Source organism: Phodopus roborovskii, unplaced genomic scaffold (genome assembly GCF_943737965.1).
Source record: "Phodopus roborovskii unplaced genomic scaffold, PHOROB, whole genome shotgun sequence".
In the NCBI taxonomy this organism is placed as follows: Eukaryota; Metazoa; Chordata; class Mammalia; order Rodentia; family Cricetidae; genus Phodopus; species Phodopus roborovskii.
This window is the reverse complement of record NW_026126447.1, coordinates 20,105,437-20,128,180: the sequence shown is the minus strand read 5'-3', so window position 1 is coordinate 20,128,180 and position 22,744 is coordinate 20,105,437. Positions and strand designations below refer to the sequence as shown.

The 22,744-nt window shown below is 42.3% G+C and overlaps 1 protein-coding gene across 1 annotated transcript in view; it reads right to left on the bottom strand.

Annotated features, from left to right (window-relative positions):
• Positions 1-22,744, bottom strand: part of Adamtsl1 (ADAMTS like 1) — a 363,826-nt gene that overhangs the window by 101,578 nt on the left and 239,504 nt on the right. Inside the window, exon 16 of the mRNA XM_051188147.1 lies at positions 4,006-4,216. Coding sequence (XP_051044104.1) covers positions 4,006-4,216 — 211 coding nt within the window. The remainder of the gene's footprint in view (positions 1-4,005; positions 4,217-22,744) is intronic.

Below are 22,744 nucleotides of genomic sequence, written 5' to 3'. Positions count from 1 at the left end.
GGCAGATGTGCAGGGACACAGGGTCTATCTATTGGCTTGTTTTCTGGCTATGACGAGTTTCTGAACCCCATCCTAGTAGAAGATGGTCATGATCGAAGGGATTCAAGGCTCACGTGGTAGTAGCTGCCAGTGGCCCTCAGTCATAGTGCTGTAACTCTCTAGTGTGAGTGCATCTCTTGCATGGTTTATAATACTTGTTTGCAGATAACATCAAAGACGAAGATGAGAAAGGACTTAATACATTAGAAAAGATACAGTGGACCACTGCAAGGAAAATTCAATAATAAAAAAAAATTTCTAAATATATACTGGCAATCTTTTCAAGTTGAATTGATAAAATAAATATCAAATTAACTTTTTTTCCACCCAGAGACAGAATTTCTCTGTATAGTCCTGGCTGTCCTGGAACTTATTCTGTAGACCAGGCTTGCCTTGAACTCACAGAGATCCACATGCCTCTGCCTCCTGAATGCTGGGATTAAAGGTGTGCGCCATCACCTCCTGGACAAATAGAGTCTTTACGTAATTCCAAATATTAAAATGTAAGGGGTGCATGCTAAAAGATGGGTCTCTGACAACCAAATCTAGAATTAGATTTCTGCTTTTGTCTAAAGCAAAACTTTAACAGAGATATCAGGAGTCCATGCTGGATTGCCTCCAGAGCTGCAGGATATATAAACATTGGCTATTAGCCAATTTTAGACAAATGCTTTAAAAAGAACAAAGGATGCCGTGTTCCCAGCTAGCAGATGGCAATTTGTCTAACACTTTACTTTTCTAGGAAAAGAAACATACACAGACGGTTGGTGGTGACCCTGAATAAAAGCACAGAGGAGGAAGACTTTCTCCACTCAAACAGGCTGTCCGTCAGGTTGCTCCCCAGTTTTAAAGGAAGGATCTGAAACCCCCATCTCTTGTTCTTTCATTAAAAAAACAAAAAGGCAGCAGGCTGGGTGCTGAAAGGAGCCCTGGGCAGACTACTGCTGATGTGTAAGGACCATGACTACACTCCAGGTTCCCTTGTCTCAGCCATGACTGCTGAGCAATGGGGTTGTCAATAGCTGATATCCTAACTCATGCGTCCTGAGACCACAGCCCTTTAGTGCAAGGACTCCTAAACTTACTTTTAACTTACTCCGCATACAACAAAACAATGACTTTCTTTTGAGAAGTGGCCAGTAAGAGCTGTTTGTATTTAAGAGCTTGAGTAGGTTCAGGAGGCAATGGAAGAAAGATATTTCTGCTAAGCTTAACTAGATTGGTAAAAGTGGCTGATGCTCAAACTACTAATGGACACTTTCTGGAAGGGTATATTCACTGTGATTTTTGAATTCTTTTATTTCTGATTGTATTAAAAATACTTTTGATAATTATTAAGCTTGGTATGCCAGGATATACATATGTGAAATCACCAGCCAACTGGATGAACTTTAAAGAGGTATTTACTATTAGTTTCCTGATTTGAAAAATATGCCTCAATCTTTTTCATCCCTAAAGGTTTTGATAATGGGAGGAAACTGAATATAGGCTTTCAAAATAAATTCATGCCTTCTTTGGTCAAGGTAGATGGATTCTGCTGTGTAAAAATGGATGCTATGGGTATGAGGCTGGCAACGACAGCAAAGCCATGTATGTGGGATGTGCGCTAAGAATCTGAAAACACACTGGGCCAAGATCATTATTCAGCAACACGTGTAGCTAATGTGAGGAAGGCAGCGTTCCTCTGAAAGCTGCTACAAAGACTATTTTATGATCCATAGCTGCACACAAATATATCACTGAGATACAAAGCCAGGATTTCATGGCCGGTAGGGAGGCATTCTGTGTATCATCATTCATTTTGTCATAGAATAAACACGATTCACAAAGTACTCTTCATATAATGACAAACTACAAGCTACCCATAATCCAGAGACTTAAAAGTTGAACAGCGGAAACTGATGCGAGCAGATTTCCTCACTTTTCTCCTGGCATGAGTCAACAGCACAGCTTAAAGCCAATAGTTTTTTCCAACTAGAAGCAGCTCAATACAAACGTACCAGAAATCAGAAGACCCAGGCTCTCATGTTGGATGCATGACCTTGAGCAGGATCACATCTGGGCCACTGTTGTATCTTTTCACAAACCAAGAGTGCTCATACAGTGTTTGCTCATACAACCATGGGGCTTGTAGTCACAAAAAAGTAGGGTGAAGCTCACCCCTTAATTTGCAACTTGCACAATTCTTAGTTTCCTCAAACCTAAAATGAGGACAATGCCATGAGGTTGTTGTGAGGATTAACTTCAAATCCATGTAGAAGGATGTGTCTTTCTTAGTAAGGCACTAGTTCATAGCTGTTCAAAATATATTGCGCCCACTTGACTTCCAAAAACTATTATGGGGTAACATGGGATTAATGGACTCAGCCATAACATACACAAGATTTTAAAGACAATTCATGGGCAATGTTTATTTTTAATTTTTTTAAAATAGCTATCTCTCATTATCTGCATGTGACCGACTCTAGGATGCTCCTAAGATTTGATACTAAGACCCCCCCAATACATGGATGTTTTAGTCTGAATATAAAATGATATAGTATTTCTACAACATATGCACCCCTCCTGTATAGCTTAAATTGTCTGAACATTATTTATAATACCAAATAAAACACAAATACCATGTATTGGCTAAGAATTTTTTAGAAGAAACATGAAGACTGTTTGCTGCTTGGGGCCAGCAGACCATCTCTTAGCTGTAAGGGAAGGGTGTACAGACAGCTATTCTGTCTCCTCAGCTGGGTGACTATAAAACTTATCATCCTAACTGCAACACTTCTAGAGTTTACAATAGGTTCAAAAAAGGATGTACATCCCTTTCAAATGTCAGGCTTACTTTTGTGATCACTGTTGTCACTTTTAAGTTATGTCTGATGTACTAATGAGGAACAAATTGCAAAAATAAGGTTTCATCCAAACAACCAATTTAGAACTTTTTGTGTTCCTTAGAGGCATGCCAAAGGTTATTTCAATTTTGAGACATAATAATATATCCCAATAGAGCAGTTGTATTTTTATTGCTGGTTTGGTGTGTGTGTGTGTGTGTGTGTGTGTGTGTGTGTGTGTGTGTGTGTGTGTGTGTGTGTGTGATCCAGAAACTTTAAAGGGATGATAGTAAATAGTTTAGCTTTTCCGAGCTATGTGGTCTTTGTTACAGGCATATGATTCTGTCCTTTTAGAAAAAAAAAATCAGTGACAGACAATATGTAAAAAGGATAGGTAGGTCTGTGTTCAAATGAAACTTTGTTTATAAAAAGGCAGGAGGAGGTTTAGCTCGTTGGGCTGAAGTTTGTCATCTCTTGCTTTAAAACTATAGTTCTCAGACTTTTAGAATTCATAAGATCAGGAAAAGATTAAAAAAATCATAAGTTGGCTCAGGATTTCTACCTTAGATGAATGAAGTAAGGATGTTCTTTAAATATATACATATAACATTGGAGGGGGACATATTGAGGGGCCATGGGGGAAGTTTGAGAGGAAAAACAGGGGTTAGATAAGATCAAGTTTCATTGTATACATGTTTACAACTCTCAAAACAAAAACATCCTAAAAATTATGTGAATTTTAAATAGCAGAGACTATGAAGGGCATACATCTAAGACAATTTTATCTTTATGGAAAGCCTACCATAGTGCCTTTAACTGAAAATGTTTTCTTGCTTGGTGACAATTTGTCAGAAGTATGCTCAGGGTCACAGATGGATGGATGGTGTGTGTGTGTGTGTGTGTGTGTGTGTGTGTGTGTGTGTGTGTGTGTACTCTTGGAGAATACTGGGCTACCCTCATGGTAGAAAAAATGTGGTATTTACAATGGAAAGGCCTATATCTGAGGAAGGTTGGAGAAGAACAAAGAAGGGAGAGATAGGAGAACTTAGGTATACCTTTAAGCTCTTCTGCAAAAGTATACATCTGTATTAAATCACTGCCACCAACAAAAACTGCATTTGCAAGTAACTTTGGGACTCACCAGCTGCCACTGCGCAGGGTACCAGGCTGGGGGGCAATTGAAGCGGTTGCAGGCTTGTACTGTGTTTGGTTTGGGGTGATGACACAGCTCATCAGCCAGGACCACCACCTCGTTCATCTCTCTTGAAAGTAGGTGGGAACAGACAACATCCCTGGTCTGGAGGCCAACCCCACAGGTGAGACTACATGGGCTCCACTTGCCAATTTCCCACCTGAGAAGAAATAAGATAGGAAAGAGCCCAATTGAGTTCCTGTACAAACACTTCACAAAGCAATCAAAACCCCTCATTGGGAGTGGGTAAGGTTCTCCAAGACGTTTGGTTAGGGATTGGGTCCTGTGCTCCAAACCCAATGATCCCCTTTGTGCTTAGAGCTCATTTAGAATAAAGCAAAGAAGTTCATTGGACATTCAATGTTATTTACAAAAATCACCAGTAAAGGTTGTAATGATGCCTATTTTGATGGGACATACAAACTTCATCAAAATGGGTAGGGGGAATGCTAGATGAGGGGTACGTTCTTTACATAAAAGATTTAGGAATCATAATTCAATAGTGGCTAGAAAGGATAGAAAATGCTTCCCTGCTTATTTCTCTAGCCTCCATTATGCTCGAGGTAGAAATATTTGTGCTTCTTATTCTTTGGCTTCAAAGTGAAAGGTCATTGGCTCTAACTTCCTTTAAACTTCCATTTTAGCACAGAAATGTCTCTGTCTTATGTATAAATATCATCACTCCCTGGGGCTGGCTAATGTAACAGAAGCAGAGGCTGCAAAACAGATCATTCTTTTTGAAGAGAAGTAAGGAGTGAGTGGCTCATTATCTGGACAGAAAAGTCAAATACACAGATGAGCTGAGTGCATGAATGGCTGGTTCCAAATGGCCATGCCTCGAGAAGTACATTTATGGTGAGCTAAGGGCCTATAAAACCAACCCCATTGTGTCTCCCTGTCCATCAGTCCTCCAAAAGTTCCAACAGTAAGGACAAAGTTCAGTTGCCTGGACTCTGACTCAGAAGCGTTTTTTAACGGTCAGTTTTAGGTCTTCTGTTCACAGTTGGAGACACAGGTTCTGTAAAAGGTGCCAGCCATGGACAGCACAGTGGGGTATCCTTCAGTACCTAGTGAGCTCAGAAATTATTTCAAAAATCTTTAGCCTTAATGAGATTCATCAGATTGTAACACTGAGTAGAAACTCCCAATTTTTTTGCTTCTCTAACCCCCCGCCCACTCCCCATTCTCCCTTCATCAGCACTGTGATGAACAATAACTACAATCAACCCCTTTGCTATTTCCTTTATCCCTCTAGTACCATCTTTTTTTGTAAAACTGCACCTGGGTCCTGGAATAGCTTTAGCCATTTCTTCCTGTTTCAGAATGTCTTTTATTTCCATTACATACACATTTATATCTGCTCCAAGCATGGGTCATTTTTCCTCAGCTGGATTATAAGTTTTCTGCCTTTCAAGGGCCCTGTTGCAGTGTCTATCACCTCAGGTTGAGAGCCTGTATTAGAGTGCGGTTTATACCACCCACAAAATCCACTGGAGCTCCATCTACATGGTTCATGGAGATGGCTAATAAATTCCTAATAAATTGGCAGAAGGAAGGACTCTACCATTATAGATGGCATGTAAACATATCCTATCTAGTTACCTGCAGAAAGAAAGGTTTCATTGTTCTTCCTAATTGTAGTTGAAGGCATTTGAGAACTGACATGACTGAAGTACTCAGATACTCATAATTAAGTAGTGAATCCAGGATCCAAATCTACTTGCCTATACCTGACACCAAAACCTTTGTGTCTCCCATTTGTATAATGGTGTCTCTAGGAAATATCTCAAAAATCTCCTATAACCATTCACCAAAATTTAAATGGATGGAAGGGGTGGGCTGAACACTTGTACACATTTCTTGTTGATTCCTTCCCCCCACCCCCAACAGGGTTTTCTCTGTAGCTTTGGAGCCTATCCTGGAACTTGCTCTGTAGATCAGGCTGGCCTTGAACTCACAGAGATCTGCCAGCCTCTGTCTCCTGAGTGCTGGTATTAAAAGGCGCGTGCCACCACCACCTGGCTTCTTGTTTGAATGTCTAGAAACTATTCATTTATGGGCCTTGGCAAGTCAAGTCCAAGCTTTAAAATATGTAGGTTTGAGAGAAGTATGTACACCCTTTGCCACTCTTTCTTCCAACTTGGGTTCTTGAGTGAGGGCTGGACTCAGAGGCTGGCTTCCCATGAGTGGAATGAGGCAGATGCAAGACTGTGCAACTTTATGGGATAGATCATCAGGGGTTAGTTTCTGCTTGTGTTCTGTCTGACGGCTTCCTTGTGGTGAGTGAGGCAGGATGCCACTGTGTCATGAGCACAGCCTTAGGGAGAGATCCCACAGCTGAAGAACCACGGCATCCTGTCACAACGAGCACCACTTGCCACTCATCCATGAGAACTGCCTTACAAACACATGACCCAGACCCAGGTCAGATGACCTCAGCCTCAGACAAGGGCTGAGCCAGGTCCACCTCTGCAGGCTGCTTCCAAATTCCTTACTCATAAGCAATAAGAGATGACAAATATTTAGTCTTGTAAGCTTCTATGTTGGGGGCTGCTGTTAAAACAGCAGAAGAAAATTATATACAAGTATCTATCCCTTCCCAATGTACACCTATTCATCCAGAGAACATTCATAGAAGTGCCACACATAGTAGCCCAGACTGGGAAACACTTAAATGGCTATTAGCTGATGAATAAATAAACTGTCGTAAAACAATGACAATGAACTCTGGCGACAACATCACCAAGTCTCATAAGCATGAAGATGAGGGAGCGAGCCCACAAGCCCAAAGCTTCTTGCTGTTTTGTTTCATTTACACAAGCTCAGACCTCAAAGTCTGTGGCATTACAAATTAGGGAGGTAATTACAGTTGGTGGGTGGGAACCAGAGAGGTGTGTGTGGGCCTTCTGGATGGTGTTGCCATCTCAGTGCTGGACCTGGCTCCACCTTCTGAATAGGTTCACTGGACCAAGCTGCACACTTGGGGTTTGTGTACATTTTCCTGTGTCCCTACTCATCTCATCTTCAAGTGAGACACTTAAGTGTGGTCATAAAGAAAAGCCCTTCTCCACACGTCTCATAAAGAAGTTGCTGCCATAGTCAGTCCTGTCCCAAGGTTAAACCTTGCCAGGCCCAGGCTTTGAACCCTCATCCTCTGCTCTTACTTCACTCCTGGCAGAAACTCAGCAACTAGATCCTTGAAGCAGAGGCATTTTGACGGCTATGAGGCCGGCTGAATACTGTGGGAGAAACTCTGCCTGCCCCAATAAAGTACATTATACATTCTCCAGGAAGGAGGTCAGCAGAAGCTATCTGTGTAGTAAGCACTTGGCTGATTCTGGGTCAAAAATATTTTCATCAGCTTTGGCCAAAAAAGGGAGGAAGCACAGACTCCTTCTGTTTCTCTTCTACACAGAGGCTGTAATTGTGGGCTGCAGATCTGGTAGGCTGTTGATAACTCCCGAGCCTTATGCCTTTGGCCATTTCCCAGAGAGGGGCTCTTCCAGTGGAAGCCAGCTGGGGGCACAATTAGCTATGGCTGACCATGTCAGGGGACATGGCTAGGCCTCCCCTGGGGTGCTGGGTCCAGACTGGCGTAAGCCCAGCACTGAGGAGGTCAGAGCACTACTCTGGACATGAGCCTCTTCTACCCCTTTTTTGGGTGAATTTGCTCATCTGTTCATGTCCCTCTACAATGTCACTTCTTCCACGGAGTAAAATTCTCCATTCATATAGTTTCTTAGTACTTTGTTCTCTGTGGAGTCAACATACAACAGTAGCACTACCTCAACCTGACTATTGTCTTGGAATAGAGCCTGTGTCTGTGTCCAATTGTTTCCTCGGTTGTTCTATATGGAATTACATCTCCCCAACAGATATATTGGGGTTCTAACCCACAGTAGGTCAGAGTATGACACTCTGTGGGAAAGGCTCATTGTAGATGTAATTACTTTTATATGGCCCAGACTAGATGAAGTTAGTTGCTTTTCTTGCTGACATAACTGAATACCTGGTAGGTGCAAGTTAAGGGAGGGGAGGCTTATTTTGGTTTGCTGTTCATTTGGGTGGGGAAGACAAGAGCTTGCAGCAGGGGGGTGTCTTTCAGCTGCAGGCTGAAGGCAGAGAGCTGAGATTAGACTGACTCTGGACTGTAATCCTCAAGGCACAGCTCTAGTGGCCTTAGGTTAGAAAGGTTTTATAACACCACTCACTGGGGACTGCCTGAGCCTGTGGGGAACATTCCACAGTTAACAACAAGGGTATGTAGCAGTTTCCTTCCAGGTTAAAACCTGCTTTCTCAGAGGGAAATTTGGGGAAGGGATGAAACAGCAGGATTTTAAGGCAGGATGTTTATGGAGAGGTGAAACACTCCATCTGTGGCATACAAGCTCCTTAGGATAGGAAGTAAACAACTCAAAACAGCTCCAGAAAGTCCCAGAAGCAGACCGGCTTCACTCTGCTCCTCCCTCCCCAGGCATATATAAAACACTAAGAACTCCTAAGAGTTATTCTCAGACAAGCCAAGTTGCAAAGAAGACTCTCAGACAAACCCAGATGCCAGGGAGAAGCAGAGGCCAGCTGAACTGCCCAGAAGAAAAGGAGAATGACTCAGACCAACTGAGCCACAAAGAAAGGCCACTCTGCAACTTTTTCAGCAGCCTGCAGGCAGGGCAGTGGGTCCCAGGTTTCTAGCTTTCTACCCCATGCTGGGGTAGGCTTCTGGATGCAACTCTCAGAGGGAGTCATTTCTGCTCCTATAAATAACCTATGACTCCCGTTTTTATAAGTGACCCAAGTAAAACTCATTGATTCACCAAATTGGACTTGGATGGTGTCTGTGCTTTGGTCAGTCATCCGATCCCTATCTGGGGTGAGTAGATGTCTGCTTACATCTCTCCAGGAAGAGTGCCTTCCTACAAAACCATCAAGCTAGAGTAGGGTGCACATTTGTCCAATGTCACGGGGTCCTATTAAGGGTGGGGATCATGAGAGGATTCCATGTCATGGCAGAGGCAGAGAAGGGAATGATGAAGCTGCAAGCACACAGTGCCAGAAATAGCGAACAAGGAGGTAGATGAAGGGAGGAAGTCTGCACCTTAATTTGCATTTGGGCTTAGCTTACAAAGGGAGGCGATATATTGCTACTTTAAGCCTCTTTGTTGTACTTTGTTACCACAGCTCCAGGAAAACAAATCCTTGGAACATCAACACTAGCCTGGTGCCTGGAACACTGCAGGTGCCCAGGGAGTATGTGGTGACTCTACTAAGCTGTGTGGCCGGTGGGCTGGACACATCTGGGGATCATTCACTTATAGTAATGCCCCTCCTTCCCTCCTTACCCCCCTCCCTTCCTCCCTCCCTCCTTCCCTCTCACCCTCTGTCCTTTCCTCCCTTCCTCCCTCTCTTCTTCCCTCCCCCTCTTCCTTCCTCCCTCCCTCTCTTTCTCCCTCCCTTCCTTCTTCACTTCCTCTTCTTCTTACTTTATTTTAACTCTTTTCATTTTATATCTTGATTGAAGTTTCCCCTCCCCTGCCTCTGATCTACCCCCTCGCTATCCACTCCTCCTCCATCTCCATTCAGAAAGGTACAGGTCTCCCATGGAGGTCAACGAAGCTTGGCATAGCAAGTTGAGGCAAGACAAAACTCTTCAAGTCTGGGCAAGGCAACCCAGCATGGGGAATAGGTTCCCAGCTCAAGTGCCAGGGACAGGTCCTGATTCCACTGCTAGGAGCCTCACAAATAGACCAGGCTATGCAACTGTCACACACATACAGAAGGCCTACATTGGTTCATATAGGCTTCCTAGTTGTTGGTCCAGAGTCCCTGAGCTCCCATGAATTCAGGTCAGTTGTCTCTGTGGGTTCCCATCATGACCTAGACCACCTCTCCAGCTAGTGCAATCCCTCCTCCCTCTCTTCAGCAGGACTCCCAGAGCTTGGCTCAGTGCTTAGCTGTGGATCTCTGCATCTGTTTGCATCAGTTACTGGATGAAGGCTCTCTAATGACAGGGTAGTACCAATCTGATTACAGGAGAAGGCCAGTTCAGGCACCCTCTTCACTATTACTAGGGATCTTAGCTGGGGTCATCCTTATAGATTCCTGTGCCCTTTCATCAGCCCAATTCCACTGCCAGCTGCAAAGCTGGCACCACACATTTCTTCAGTGTGGAATAAACTCTTGATGACTCTTGGGCCTAAACTGATAACCTTTTGATGGACTTAATCCTGTTTCATGTAAACAAATATATGGTTTATTGCAGTGCTTTGGCCTACTTGAATGTGTAAGGGGGTATGGTTACCCTCTCTCCTGCAAAATATTGAGAGTACTATGCAATGTATGTTTTAACCATTCTAACACAAAGAATTCTGAATTCTGAGACTCCTCTGAGCCAGTGATTTTGTCTGGAGGACCTTGGTGCTAAGGCTGGTAGCTCTGCTTTCTTTCAGTTTCTAGGCTTTAAGTGTTTAGCTCATGGTTGGGACCTTGGCCAACATGTCAGACTGACTCTGGTTTCCCAGCATCCTTTTTTTCTCTGCTTCCTTCCCTTGAGCCCTTTGTCCTCCACATTTTGTCAAAACCTACTTGTAGGAAAGACTCTGTCAATGGAAATACTGTAGTGGACTCTCCACACCTGCTGAGCTTACAGAGTAATTGACTTCTAACTAAGGACAGACAGCAGGCAAAGGGCTACCCCCATCTCAGGAACCGGAGCTGTCTTCCCACTGCCAGCATCACTGAAACTCCACATTGCATACTAGACTTGACTTGGCTTCCAGATTTCCCTGGGTAGTGCTGGAACTCTGCTCAAAGTCCAGCCTATTGACTGGCTCTGACACCTTACTAAGACCTGGTCAGCTCTAGGTCTTGGGATGGGTAAAAAAACCTTTAGTCATAATAAATCACAAACCATAGCATGATAGCAACGCATCTCTCATGTGATCACCAATAACATCAATCACTAACATTTGCACAGCCCTATCATAAGCCAAATGCTTTAAATGCACCATTCCTTTAACCACCTTCACAGCTCTATGAGATAGGCATGGCTATTGTCTACATTGTAGCAGGAGCCCAGGCCTGGAGAAGTTGAATGAAGGGTTCCACATATGTATGCCAATGTCACCTGTATCACTTTTATGGTACTATGACTTGGACCCAGGCCATGGAAAAATGGAGCTGTTCTCTATTATAGGGCAGGACAGTGGATTTGCTGCTTCATCCAGGTTTCTTTCATCGGGGCCCCATTAGGACCCAAGAGGGGAGCTGATACATGTGCTTATGTATATGACCCTATGGAGAAGAGACTTGATGTTTCCCATTTTACAGAGTGAGCCAACCAAGGCTCTGAGGCATTAGGCCATCTGTTCAAAGTTACACAGATAATAAACAAGAGAGTCAGGATTTAAACTCCGGCAGCCTGGATCCTGCATACCTCACTATTAAACCACCTTGTCTCCAAAGGCAGGGTACTGAACACAGTAGAACAAAGCATCATTGAGTGGCCAAGGCCAGGATCCCTTGTGATAGGAGTTTAAGGAAATGATAAATGGCAGCATGACAGCACTATTTCTTAGTAATACAAATAAACACACTGGCACCACCCAGGTTTTGCACACACTTGCAGTTGGCATTGCTGTGAAGTGGCCATTGGCAGCCGAATGGGCAAAGGTAGAGCGTAGTCTCCCGGAGAGACTCACTTGGCTTTTGCAAATGTGGCCTTTGGAATTAAGTGGGGCATCAAAGCTCATGGCAGCTGACTTATTAGCAGCTTTGTTTGCATTAGCTATTAAGCAAAAAAAATTGTTTTTGCATTCCTTTGGACAGGGCTCCTTGTGAGAGTTGCCAAATCTTTTCTCCTACTCTTTTCTGAGAAGTTGATGCCCTGAATCTCTTAGCATCTCAGAGTATAAAGGCATGCAGATTCCTCCTGCTTTGACCTATTACATCATAAGAAGCCTCTTCTACCTTAACCCTTATGAAAAAGTAGGCTTGAAGTTTTATCTAATAATTTAAAATGTAGTTTTTGTTTTCAGGAAAAATATCACTATAAACTTCAGGATTTTGTTAGAAGTATTCTTCAAAACTATGTATAATCCTCCATCATGACATCTCTACAAACTATTTACATCATCAGGTTTTCTTTTTTAAAAAAAGTAAAGTTTCTCAAAAATCTTTATTTTCCGTAGACTACATCTGTGATCAGGAAGCAGATAGTAAATGGGACACCATAGAGTGTGACCAACTCTAGAAAGATTAATCAGGCAATGTCCAGGACCCATCTCTTCTATAGTTTCTTAGATGATTATTAGTGGCTCCAAATTTATCTTCACACCTTATGGTGCCCAATTTATCTGTTAGCCCCAGTTTCCACAATGCCAGACTCCTCTACCCATCACCCCCAGTTCCCACAATGCCAGACTCCTCTACCCATCACCCCCAGTTCCCACAATGCCAGACTCCTCTACCCATCACCCCCAGTTTCCACAATGCCAGACTCCTCTACCCATCACCCCCAGTTCCCACAATGCCAGACTCCTCTACCCATCACCCCCAGTTTCCACAATGCCAGACTCCTCTACCCATCACCCCCAGTTCCCACAATGCCAGACTCCTCTATCCATCACCCCCAGTTTCCACAATGCCAGACTCCTCTACCCATCACCCCCAGTTTCCACAATGCCAGACTCCTCTACCCATCACCCCAGTTTCCACAATGCCAGACTCCTCTACCCATCACCCCCAGTTTCCACAATGCCAGACTCCTCTACCCATCACCCCCAGTTTCCACAATGCCAGACTCCTCTACCCATCACCCCCAATTTCCACAATGCCAGGCGCCTCTATCCACTTCCCCCAGATCCCACAGTGTCAGTTTCTTCTACCCATCACCCCCAGTTCCTACAATGCCAGTCTCAATACAAATCTAGTCAAGCTTGTCCTCTGATTCAAAATTTCCTTTGGGAAGAAATACCATATAGAGAGGGAGAAGAATATTTACCAGCTATTTATCCGTCAAGAAATTAATATTCAAAATATATAAAGAACTCAAAAACATCAACCCCCCCAAAACTGTTAATCTAAGCAATATATGAGTCAATCAGTAGACAAAGATGTAAAAATGACCCCCCCCATACACAGAAATATTCAACATCCTTAGCCATGTGTGGAAGTACAAATCAAAACTGTTGGGTTCACGTGGTCTGAAATTCCTTTCTTGGGCACAAACCCTGAACCAGATGTGGCTTCATGACTGTGGAAAACTTCAGGCACAAGACAAAGCCTAGGAGGAGTGTCTTCTGGTGCAAAGCAAGGCCACGAAGGCAGGGAAGTGTTAAAGGAAGAATTCAGATGGGGGGGAAGGGGCACAAAGACATGTCTGCTCACACTTTGTTGGCAATTAGATTTCTAGCACTAAGCTAAGTGATATATAAACAGCAATGGGAAAATAAAAATAGTTCACTGTTGAAGTGAACCTAGACACTTGTGTCTCTGCCTACTGTTACCCTCCTTTCCAGGTTCCCATGGTGCCCATAGCTGGATGCAGAAAACAAATCCAAAATAAGATAAAACAAAACAAAACAAAAAACCAAAACAACAATAAACACAAAAAAGAAAACCTATATGAGATTCCATCTCACTCAAGTCAGAATAGCTATCCTCAAGAGAACAACTAAAAACAACAGGCACTGGTCAGGAATTAGGTGATAGAGTGCACTGCTGATGTGTTCAAGGTGATCTCTTTAAACAGCAGCCCTCCCAACAAAGCCAGCGTCCTGATCCTAGACTTTCAACCATCCAGAAGGGTGAGGAATTTTCCATCTTTATAAATAACCCAGGGTGGTATTCTGTTATATCAGCACAAGTGGACTAAGACATTTCCCATGAAATACTTGTTACTTACTATTAATAAATACAACAGATAAAAAAAAAAAAAAACACGAAGCTTTGCTAAAAACTTGCAAGTTATAAAAACCATTAGTTTGGCTTCATGCCCCCCCCCCCCCAGTTCAAGCTTCAAGTCCTTGGCTATCCTCTCAAGTGCCTTTCCGGGTTAGGCTCAGGAAGCTTCACACCAGCATCTACTGACAAACTGTAGTAAAGTCTAGGCTCCCAGGTGGGCTCCTAACCACCCCCTTTAGTCTGGTACTGTTGCTGCTGGGCAGGGGTGGGTCCTTCTTCCTCTGTGTCCCATTGTTTCTTCCCCATAACAGTGTTTGCTTCCTTCTTTGGTTTCACATACATTATACCATTGTTATTTGTTTCTTGGATTCCTTTCCTAGACTGTGCTCTAGGGCCACCAGGATCCTTATACATCCCAGCATCTTTGGGAACTAGAGTAGTACCTGTTGCTCAGGGAGGCCTGTGTCACCTTGGCCTTGGGTTCTGAGATCAGATTATTCATAGATGGCTTGTGCTCTGTTACTTGTTAGACGATCTTGGGAAAGTCATTTAGCAACTTTCAACTCAGAAGTAAGCAGGTAGGTGTTAGCATCGTGTGTGTGTGTGTGTGTGTGTGTGTGTGTGTGTGTGTGTGTGTACATGTGTGGAGGCCAGAATACAGCTTTAGGTGTAATTCTTAAGGAAATATTCACCTTTTTTTCTTCTTTTTTGAGAGGGTGGGGCCTTTACCTGGAACTTGCCAAGTAGGTTGGGGCTGGACCGCAAGTCCCCGGTATCTGCCTGGCTCTGCCTCCTCTGACCTGGGATTAGAAGTGTGTAGTAACATGCTAGATTCATTTTTTTTAATGGGTTCTGAGGATTGTAGACAGGTCCTCATGCTCCCAAGGCCAGGACTTCAGCAGCTGAGGTATCTCTTCAGTCTAGCCTCTTCCTTTCATAGATAAGCAAACTCAAAGAAGTAAGCAGTTTCCTCAGAGTTGGGAATTGATTTCAGGCTACCCCTCCCATCCTGCTCTGTCCTGAAGGACCAGAGGAGTGAATCATCAAGGGTTACAGAAAGATAGACGGGGGAAAACATTACACCCTGAAAGAGCAGATGGATATGCTACCCATCGTCCACAGCCAGTATACTTTAGAAAACCCCTGATGGGGCCTAGAGGAAACACAAAGGATCAAAGGAGGTGGCAGACATTAGACAGTAAAAACACACTGGAAAGCCAAAAATTAACTCAAGGCATATATGATAAACAATACCAGGAAAACCAAGGCTCACTATAAACCTAATTGCTATAGCTTAGGAACCAGGAGATAGAGCTGTGCTTCTCTTGGAAGTCAGCCTGCTTGGCATGAGGTTTTGGCTCCATAAAAATAGTTATAGCCAAGATTACCAAACACCCAAGGTGGCAAAACACTGGCTTACATGGGAGAACTGTGTGGCCAACATAATGCTTTCACTATGCCAATTGCCTCACCATCTTAACCATTTCTCAAAACAAAATAAAATGGAGCTGATCAGCATCACAAATGATACTTGTTAATCTGTGTTTGATATTATTAAGAAAATATTTACTTTCATTTTATGTTTATGTGTGTGTGCCTGAGTGTATGCGCGTATATCACATGCATGCAGGAGCCCATGGAGGTCAGAAGAGAGTTCAGATTCCCTGGTACTGGACTGTTGTGATCTGTCATGTGGGTCCTGGGTCCTCTGCAAGAGCATTGAGTGCTCTTAACCACTGAAGCTTCTCCCCAGCCCCTATGAGTGCTATGTTTTAAGAAACTGAATAGCTCTTGAGAATTAGTCATGCTTATAGAAAGACATCTCCTTAGTGGCATGCTATTTACCTCTAATATATGTCTTCAATGGAGTGGGCCAAAAGTCAGAATAGCACCAAGATTAGTGACAAATAATAGTGCAAGATATTAGTGTCTTCTCTCATCTCCAGACTCTTCTATAATGATATCTACTGTCCAAACACCCACATGCTTGCTCACCTACATCTAGTTTGATTAATTAGAACATCTAAACTCTGCTTCCCAACATCTGATCATTCTGTTTTATAGGTGATGTTAAAATGAGATGGAAATTTGTATTTATTTGCAAGAGAAATGAATGAAATACTGTCATCTGAGGCCAACAGATGGGTGTGCAGGATTTTAGGTTAGGTGAAATGATTCAAGCACAGAGAGGTGGATACTGAATGTTCTTGACTACATGCACGAGCAACATAAATTGATCTCATGAAAAGAGAATGTAGTGAAGTGGTTACTGGAGGTGAGAAGGGTATAGGAAGAGAGAGACAGAGAAGAGGATGGCTAGTGGACATATGGGACAGTGGACAGTAGGATGAGCTTCTAAAGTACAGCACAGCAAGATACTGCAACCCATAGCAATTCATTATCAGAAAACCTAGTAAAGAGGATTTCTGAATGTTCTCAACATGAAGTAGTGATAACAAGTGATGTGTGATGTCACTCCATATGACCAGCCTGATCTGGCATGCTGTGCATGATAGAAACTTATGCTGTGTCTCACAACTATCTTCAATTATTAAATGCTAATTAGAAATAAAAATCAGAATTCCTACCAGCTGTTGAAACTCAGATATGAGTTTTCCAAGAGCTTAGTGGTATAGACATAAAATTCCTTGGATTCTTAGGAGTTTGGTATTTTAGTTGGCTTATCTAGAATTCTAGGTGGAAATTTTTGATTCCAGGTTTCCAGAGTTGCTTTCCTGTGGTCAAAGAATGCATTTCTAGGACCATCAACAGTACTATTGGTTGTTTTACCTGAACATATTTTTGGTTTTAATCCTGTTTTTTCTTCATTTCATCTTACATGATTAGTGTTTATACACTAAAGTCCCATAATGGACGGAGCCTCTTGTTTTTCTAGATTGATCTATCTCCTTCAAATAAAGTGAGCTTCGGCTGGAATCATTCAGTACTTCCCAATACACTCCTCTGCTTTTTCACCTTCAAAAATGTATCTCTAAAATTCACTGCCTAAAGGCATTTCTCTGTTTCTACCTGAAGGTCTGATTCAAGCCCTCCCCTTATCATAATCATTTACATTGCTGTGCATCGATGTTCTAAATTAAGACCAACTTATCATCTCATTTATTTATTTTTCCTACTTATCTTCCCAACCAGAGCACAAGGTGGGCTCTTAAGGGTGAGGATGCAGTTTTTTAGAGTTAAGGAAATGATTTTATATCTATCACATTAGGACAGACATCTCTACATACATAGTGATTTCTGGTGGTATTTCTTAATGGAAATGCTGCAAACCTAAGCACTGTATTTCTCTCATGAATTGAATTGTGGCCTCTGTGTGTATGGAAAGGCCTAACTCTTAGCATAATTAACCAGAGTATGATCTGATTTTACAGAGAAAATTTTAAATGATGTCAGTAGAACAGATCCTAATTTAAAAGGAATGGTCTCCTATTTAAAAGATAAAGTTGAGTATGGAGACATACTGGAACAAAAGGATATGGCTACACATAGGAGGAACATCTTCTAGGCAACAAATGCTAAGGATTTCTGCAATCTCTTAAGTTCTAGGAAAGGTAGCCAGTGGTCCTCCCTACAGCTTCTGGGGAGCACAACCTTCTGCATCTTCAGTTCTGACTTTCGGCTGTGGAGTGCATTGTTACCAGAGATCACTAGAGTTGGTGTACTCAGTGTGGTAGGTCAAGAAAATCAACAGGATCCGTGGAGTTAGGGTCATGAGCAGTTTTAACTTCCATTTATCAGTTTTCTAAGTGAAATGCTTATGAGCGTCAGCCTTTTGTGTTAGAGTTCAGAGATTTGCTTTTATTATTTGTAACAAGACTGTGCTTCCCCTTTTATCACAGTATATTTTGAAGTCTTGTTAAGACTGTGGTAACCTCAATGAATTTGTCCAGCTACATGTGCAGTGTGTTTTCAACTATGTAGTCATTGCTTGAAGCTAGTGCTATATATTTCAAGTATTAGGCTGAATAACTGGAATGCAGACACTTAAAATCCTTGCTATTAATGGCCTTGATATAAGCTATCCATTTACTTATTCATTTCAAGAGTATCTATTGAGTACCTTTGTGGGCTAGCTGCCATGTAAAGGAACAATGTAAATAGAAACTATATAAACTCTATTCCTGAGACTCGCAGCCTAAATCATGGAACCAGTAACTGTGAGAGCACAGGCTTAGACATCAAGAGAGGAAAGCCCTGAAGGGCTCTCAGAGTTCGTGAGAGCTAGGCTGAATCTTGACACATAAGTGATAGGCAGCCAAAGGTGCAAGCAAAGAGAAGTACAGGCAGAATGGGGTGTAAGAGATCAGTAGACATTTGGAGAACTTGTATTTTTAGTTCTTCCCTCAAGTCTGGAAAGAATATTGAATAGGAAATTTAGTATACTCTTAGAAAATTCTGGCTCTTACTCTTTGTTTTCCTTATGTATCTGTGAGTATATAAGAGGGACTGGAGAGCAAAGGCTCTTGGGGCCACCAAATCCTTCATGACAGCAAGGACTTGAGATCACTGCATTATAAACTCATGGGTCCTGGGACACTCCTGGATAGGATATACCTAATGACAAGCATCCTTTTTCCTGGCTATCTCAAGGACTGTTAGCTTTTAATGGGTTCCAATAGGACCATGGAACAGGATGGCATTGAGTTTCATGCAGGCCTTTTCCCCCCTGACTGAGCAGCCCATTTCAAGTCTGGCTGCAATTTTCCTTGAGACATCTTGCTGTCTCTGTCTCAGGAGTTTGATAAGTGAGGGTCCAGAAGCAGCCAGATATTCATGCAGGGGGCAATCAATGCAATCAGAGCTGGGATATATATATCACACATACACAGACAGACATACACACGCAGACATTGACAGACACAGACAAGACATATACATATACTCAGATCTTAGACACAGATACATATACTCAGAGACATGCACACAAACACACACACACACACACATACACGCATACACACACACATAGGAACATACATACACAGACATATGCATGCAGGGATGTTACCATTGGACACATATATCTACACATATAGTCATACACAAACGCATGCACACACATGCACACAAATACACATGTGCACACTCATATATGTGCACACATATATGCATGAACATGTACACACAATACACATACATGCTGCTGCTGTCACTGGTATTCTGCTTGCTCATAGAAAAGAAGCACCTGCCATTTCTAGACCTGGATTTTGTTTACTTGGGGAGTGAAGCAAAGGGCTTTCACAAATATTTTTATATTTTCTACACAAAAGCTACCTAAAATTATTTTTCAAGTTAGGTTCAAAGATTTCTTTGTGTAGAATGTGTTTTACTCTGATGTTTTGTTATCTCAGGACAGTTTATGGGACTATATCTGCTTAAAGTCTGAGCAAGTAGAAATCTCATATTAGGATTCAGACTGGATTGTTAAATCGCTCCTTTGTTTTTGATTTTGCATGATGCTATTTATTGCTAGGACTGTTAGCCCTGAGCCACTATTTTTAAAACATATTTGGAGTTAGAACGGACAAAGCACCCAGATTCCCTGTTTACCATGGAAGAGACATGTGACCATAATATCAACACATTACCCTGGCCTCAGATATTGGGTCACAATATGCCAGTGCTGGACTTTCCTTCCATCAGTGTTTTATACCATTGACCATGTTGCTCTCTTTGAATGTCAAATTACTGCAGTATAAGGATGGTGATAATTACCATGCTAGCTTCCAATAGCATCTGATGCTTGTTAACTACTAGGTACTACTTCAAGAACATCATGTGTATTAACTCATTGATTCTTCCTGGCCACTCTGCTGTAGCTATGCTATTTTGTGTTGGGGCAATTGAAATAGCTTAAAGATCACAAGTTAGTAAGGATGCAGGAGCTAGCCCTGTACTTTGCCTAGAGACTTGACCTGTATTCTTCTTTGATAACCTCTAGCTAGTTTAGGGGATAGAAGCAAAGCAGCTGAAGACAGCTCCCATTGTTATTCTTGTGGTCATGGATACTATAATATTTTTCATGCACAAGAGACACCAATAGGAAAATAGGCCTTTGAGGGCCCCTTTTCCCTTATTCTTAGAATTATTAAATTTAGAGTAACTATTTAATTTTGCTTGTTTCCCACTTATAATGAACTGTTTGACTTCATGAAGCCCAATATTCCCTAGGTCACATGGAATATTGCATACTTTTCCAGCTAGGAAAGCAGGAAGAGTTGGACACTCCAAGAGCTGAATTCTGAATAACAGTAGAACTCATATAGCTTGGGGAAAAGCATGGAGAGTGCTTTACTCCATGCAGTATGGAAGACAAGTGAATTTCTGATTTATTTATGCCACGTTGCTAGGGGAAAAAAATCCCCAAACTCTGCTAATGCGGTCACTTTTAAACTTTCTTCTTCCATTTCTCACTTCACTGGTTATCCTCTACTCTCTACCCCAAACAATCAGGGGTCATCACTGATGACTATGGAAACTATGGAGATTGTGAATTATACCTGAGGAACTGTCTTCATGTAGCTCCACAGACTATACCCACCTGTTGTTGTTGAAGACTAAACCACAGAGAATAAGTAAAGACATTTTGCAGAAAGGTAAGAAAATCCTTTCTTCTGGTGAAAAATATATTATGGCTACCCGAGATTCCCCAGGCTCTCAGGCCTCCTGTCTCCTTAGTCAGCTTCTTAGAGCATCTCCAGTGTCAGGAGCCTTCTACATACAGCCTGCCCTTGGAAGGCCGGATGGATGTTCCTCTGACAAACTTCACACACACTAATGAATGAGCCTCTGTTCCAGCTTAAGGCAGGTCCTATTTAGTCCTTACCAGGGGGATAAGGAAAGTGGACACACTGAGAGGCTAAAGCCTCAGTCAAGGATGAGGTCGAAGAGCGGCAGGACAGGGCTTCAGCTGAGGACACAGCTCTGGAGCTACAGTCTGACTATCACAGCAGCTTTTTATCTTCCTGTTTATCATAAACTTGTTCAAAGTTGGGAATCATTTTCAGGCTTTTAATTTGAGCACTACCAGCCAAGGTCTACTTGGGCAAGTCACTTGATACCTTTGGCCTCTTTCCTCACAGATAAAATTCAAGAACTGGACCAAGTTACACTCTGACAGTCTATAACCTGAGGCTCTGAGGGGGACTCATCTGTCAAAAATTCTAGACAAGTTTATGGGCCAAACTTCTTGCAGATTTCTGGTTCCTTAGTAAACAATGAAACCCTGTGACCTTTTAGTATCAAAGTGATGGGATGTAGTGAGAATTAAATAACCTTGAAATTCTTTACATGGCCATGATCCCCTCAATCACCAAAAATGAGGGAATCCTGACTCTGGAAACTGGTTGACAACACTATGGCCCATAACAAATATGGATTCACTGGTGTAATAATGATTCATCAATGTTATATGCCATGAGGCATAGGACTCCTGGCATGGGGCATAGACTTTGAGGTAAAGTCTGTATTCACAATAGTATTTTCAGGTAGTGAATATGTTTTGTGAACAAATGAGTACACTTAGTATTTAGGAAGTGCATCCATTGCAGATACTAGCCTGGTCATAGACTAGGGCTTGGGGAAGGTGTCTCCAAATGTGTTACATGGCAGACTAGCAATTACAGAACTGGTACAAATGTTAGGATGAACTTTCATCCATATTTACTGTAAATAAATATGGAAAAGGAATCTTACACATTACAGGATGCATACAGATGTAGCTAGACCTTAATAACTGTGCATACGGGACTCCAGCTTGCTACTTTCCTTTATGTCAGGAGCACAATCCACTGAACCACATACTATACCTGTCTGATAAACAGCTGCAGCAAGACTATGAGTGATAACAAGTAGTCTGGCTTTCACCGTGCATGTCTTGCAGAATACCTTCCTGGGGATGGTGAGTGCACATGGGTGAGCTGGAAAACAGCACCTACTCTTCCAAATCAAGGTGGGGTTAATCCTACACACATGTGGTTTCATTTCCCTCTACCATGGGTCAGCTGTATGTATCACCAGCCTCCATCAATTTAAAGCTAAAAATATGTGATGGTGCCCATTTTCACATAAAATAATTCTAGGTGTGCCGAGTTATGCCTTCAACTCTGTACAAGTACCTGGCAGGTAACAAAGCAAAAAAAGGAGGGAGAAATTCAGTTAGCTTACTGTCTCTTTCCCCCAATTGCAAACAAATGGGCTCCCATTGCCAGAAGGCTGCAAAACATTGAACTTGACAGCGGACACATCTTGTGAGAAGACCTTGGTCTGTATCAGCATCTTTCCTGTATTAGAATTCCAGCATCATTTTATTTTTTTCTCACAGAGAAGAGCATTGATAAATGGTGTCTGGCTAGCTGTGGTGGTTTTTACATCCATAAATACCTCACTTTTAACAGTTTCCTCCTGTGATTTTATCCCAAAGCTTGACTAAGCTCTGGGTAGTGCAGTCTGTGATTTTCCTGGTTTGCTCAGCAAGGAAGGAGCTGAGGCAGGAAAAAAAAAAAAATGTGATTGGTGGGGGAGGGGTAGAAGTGTCTGTTACCCAGAGAGATAATTTTTTCAGTTGCAGGGAATTTCCCAAGTCAGGTTATTCATTAAATGAGCTTCATTTGTTTTTTTTTTTTTTTTGGTCATTATGATCTTCAATCTGATTTCTTAAAGTACACCCGGGGCACATTCAAGAATGATCTACAGAGCCATCCCTCTCTGTACCACTGCCACTAATGAAGCAGGAACCCATGTGGTGTTTCCTAAGACCAAGGCATTA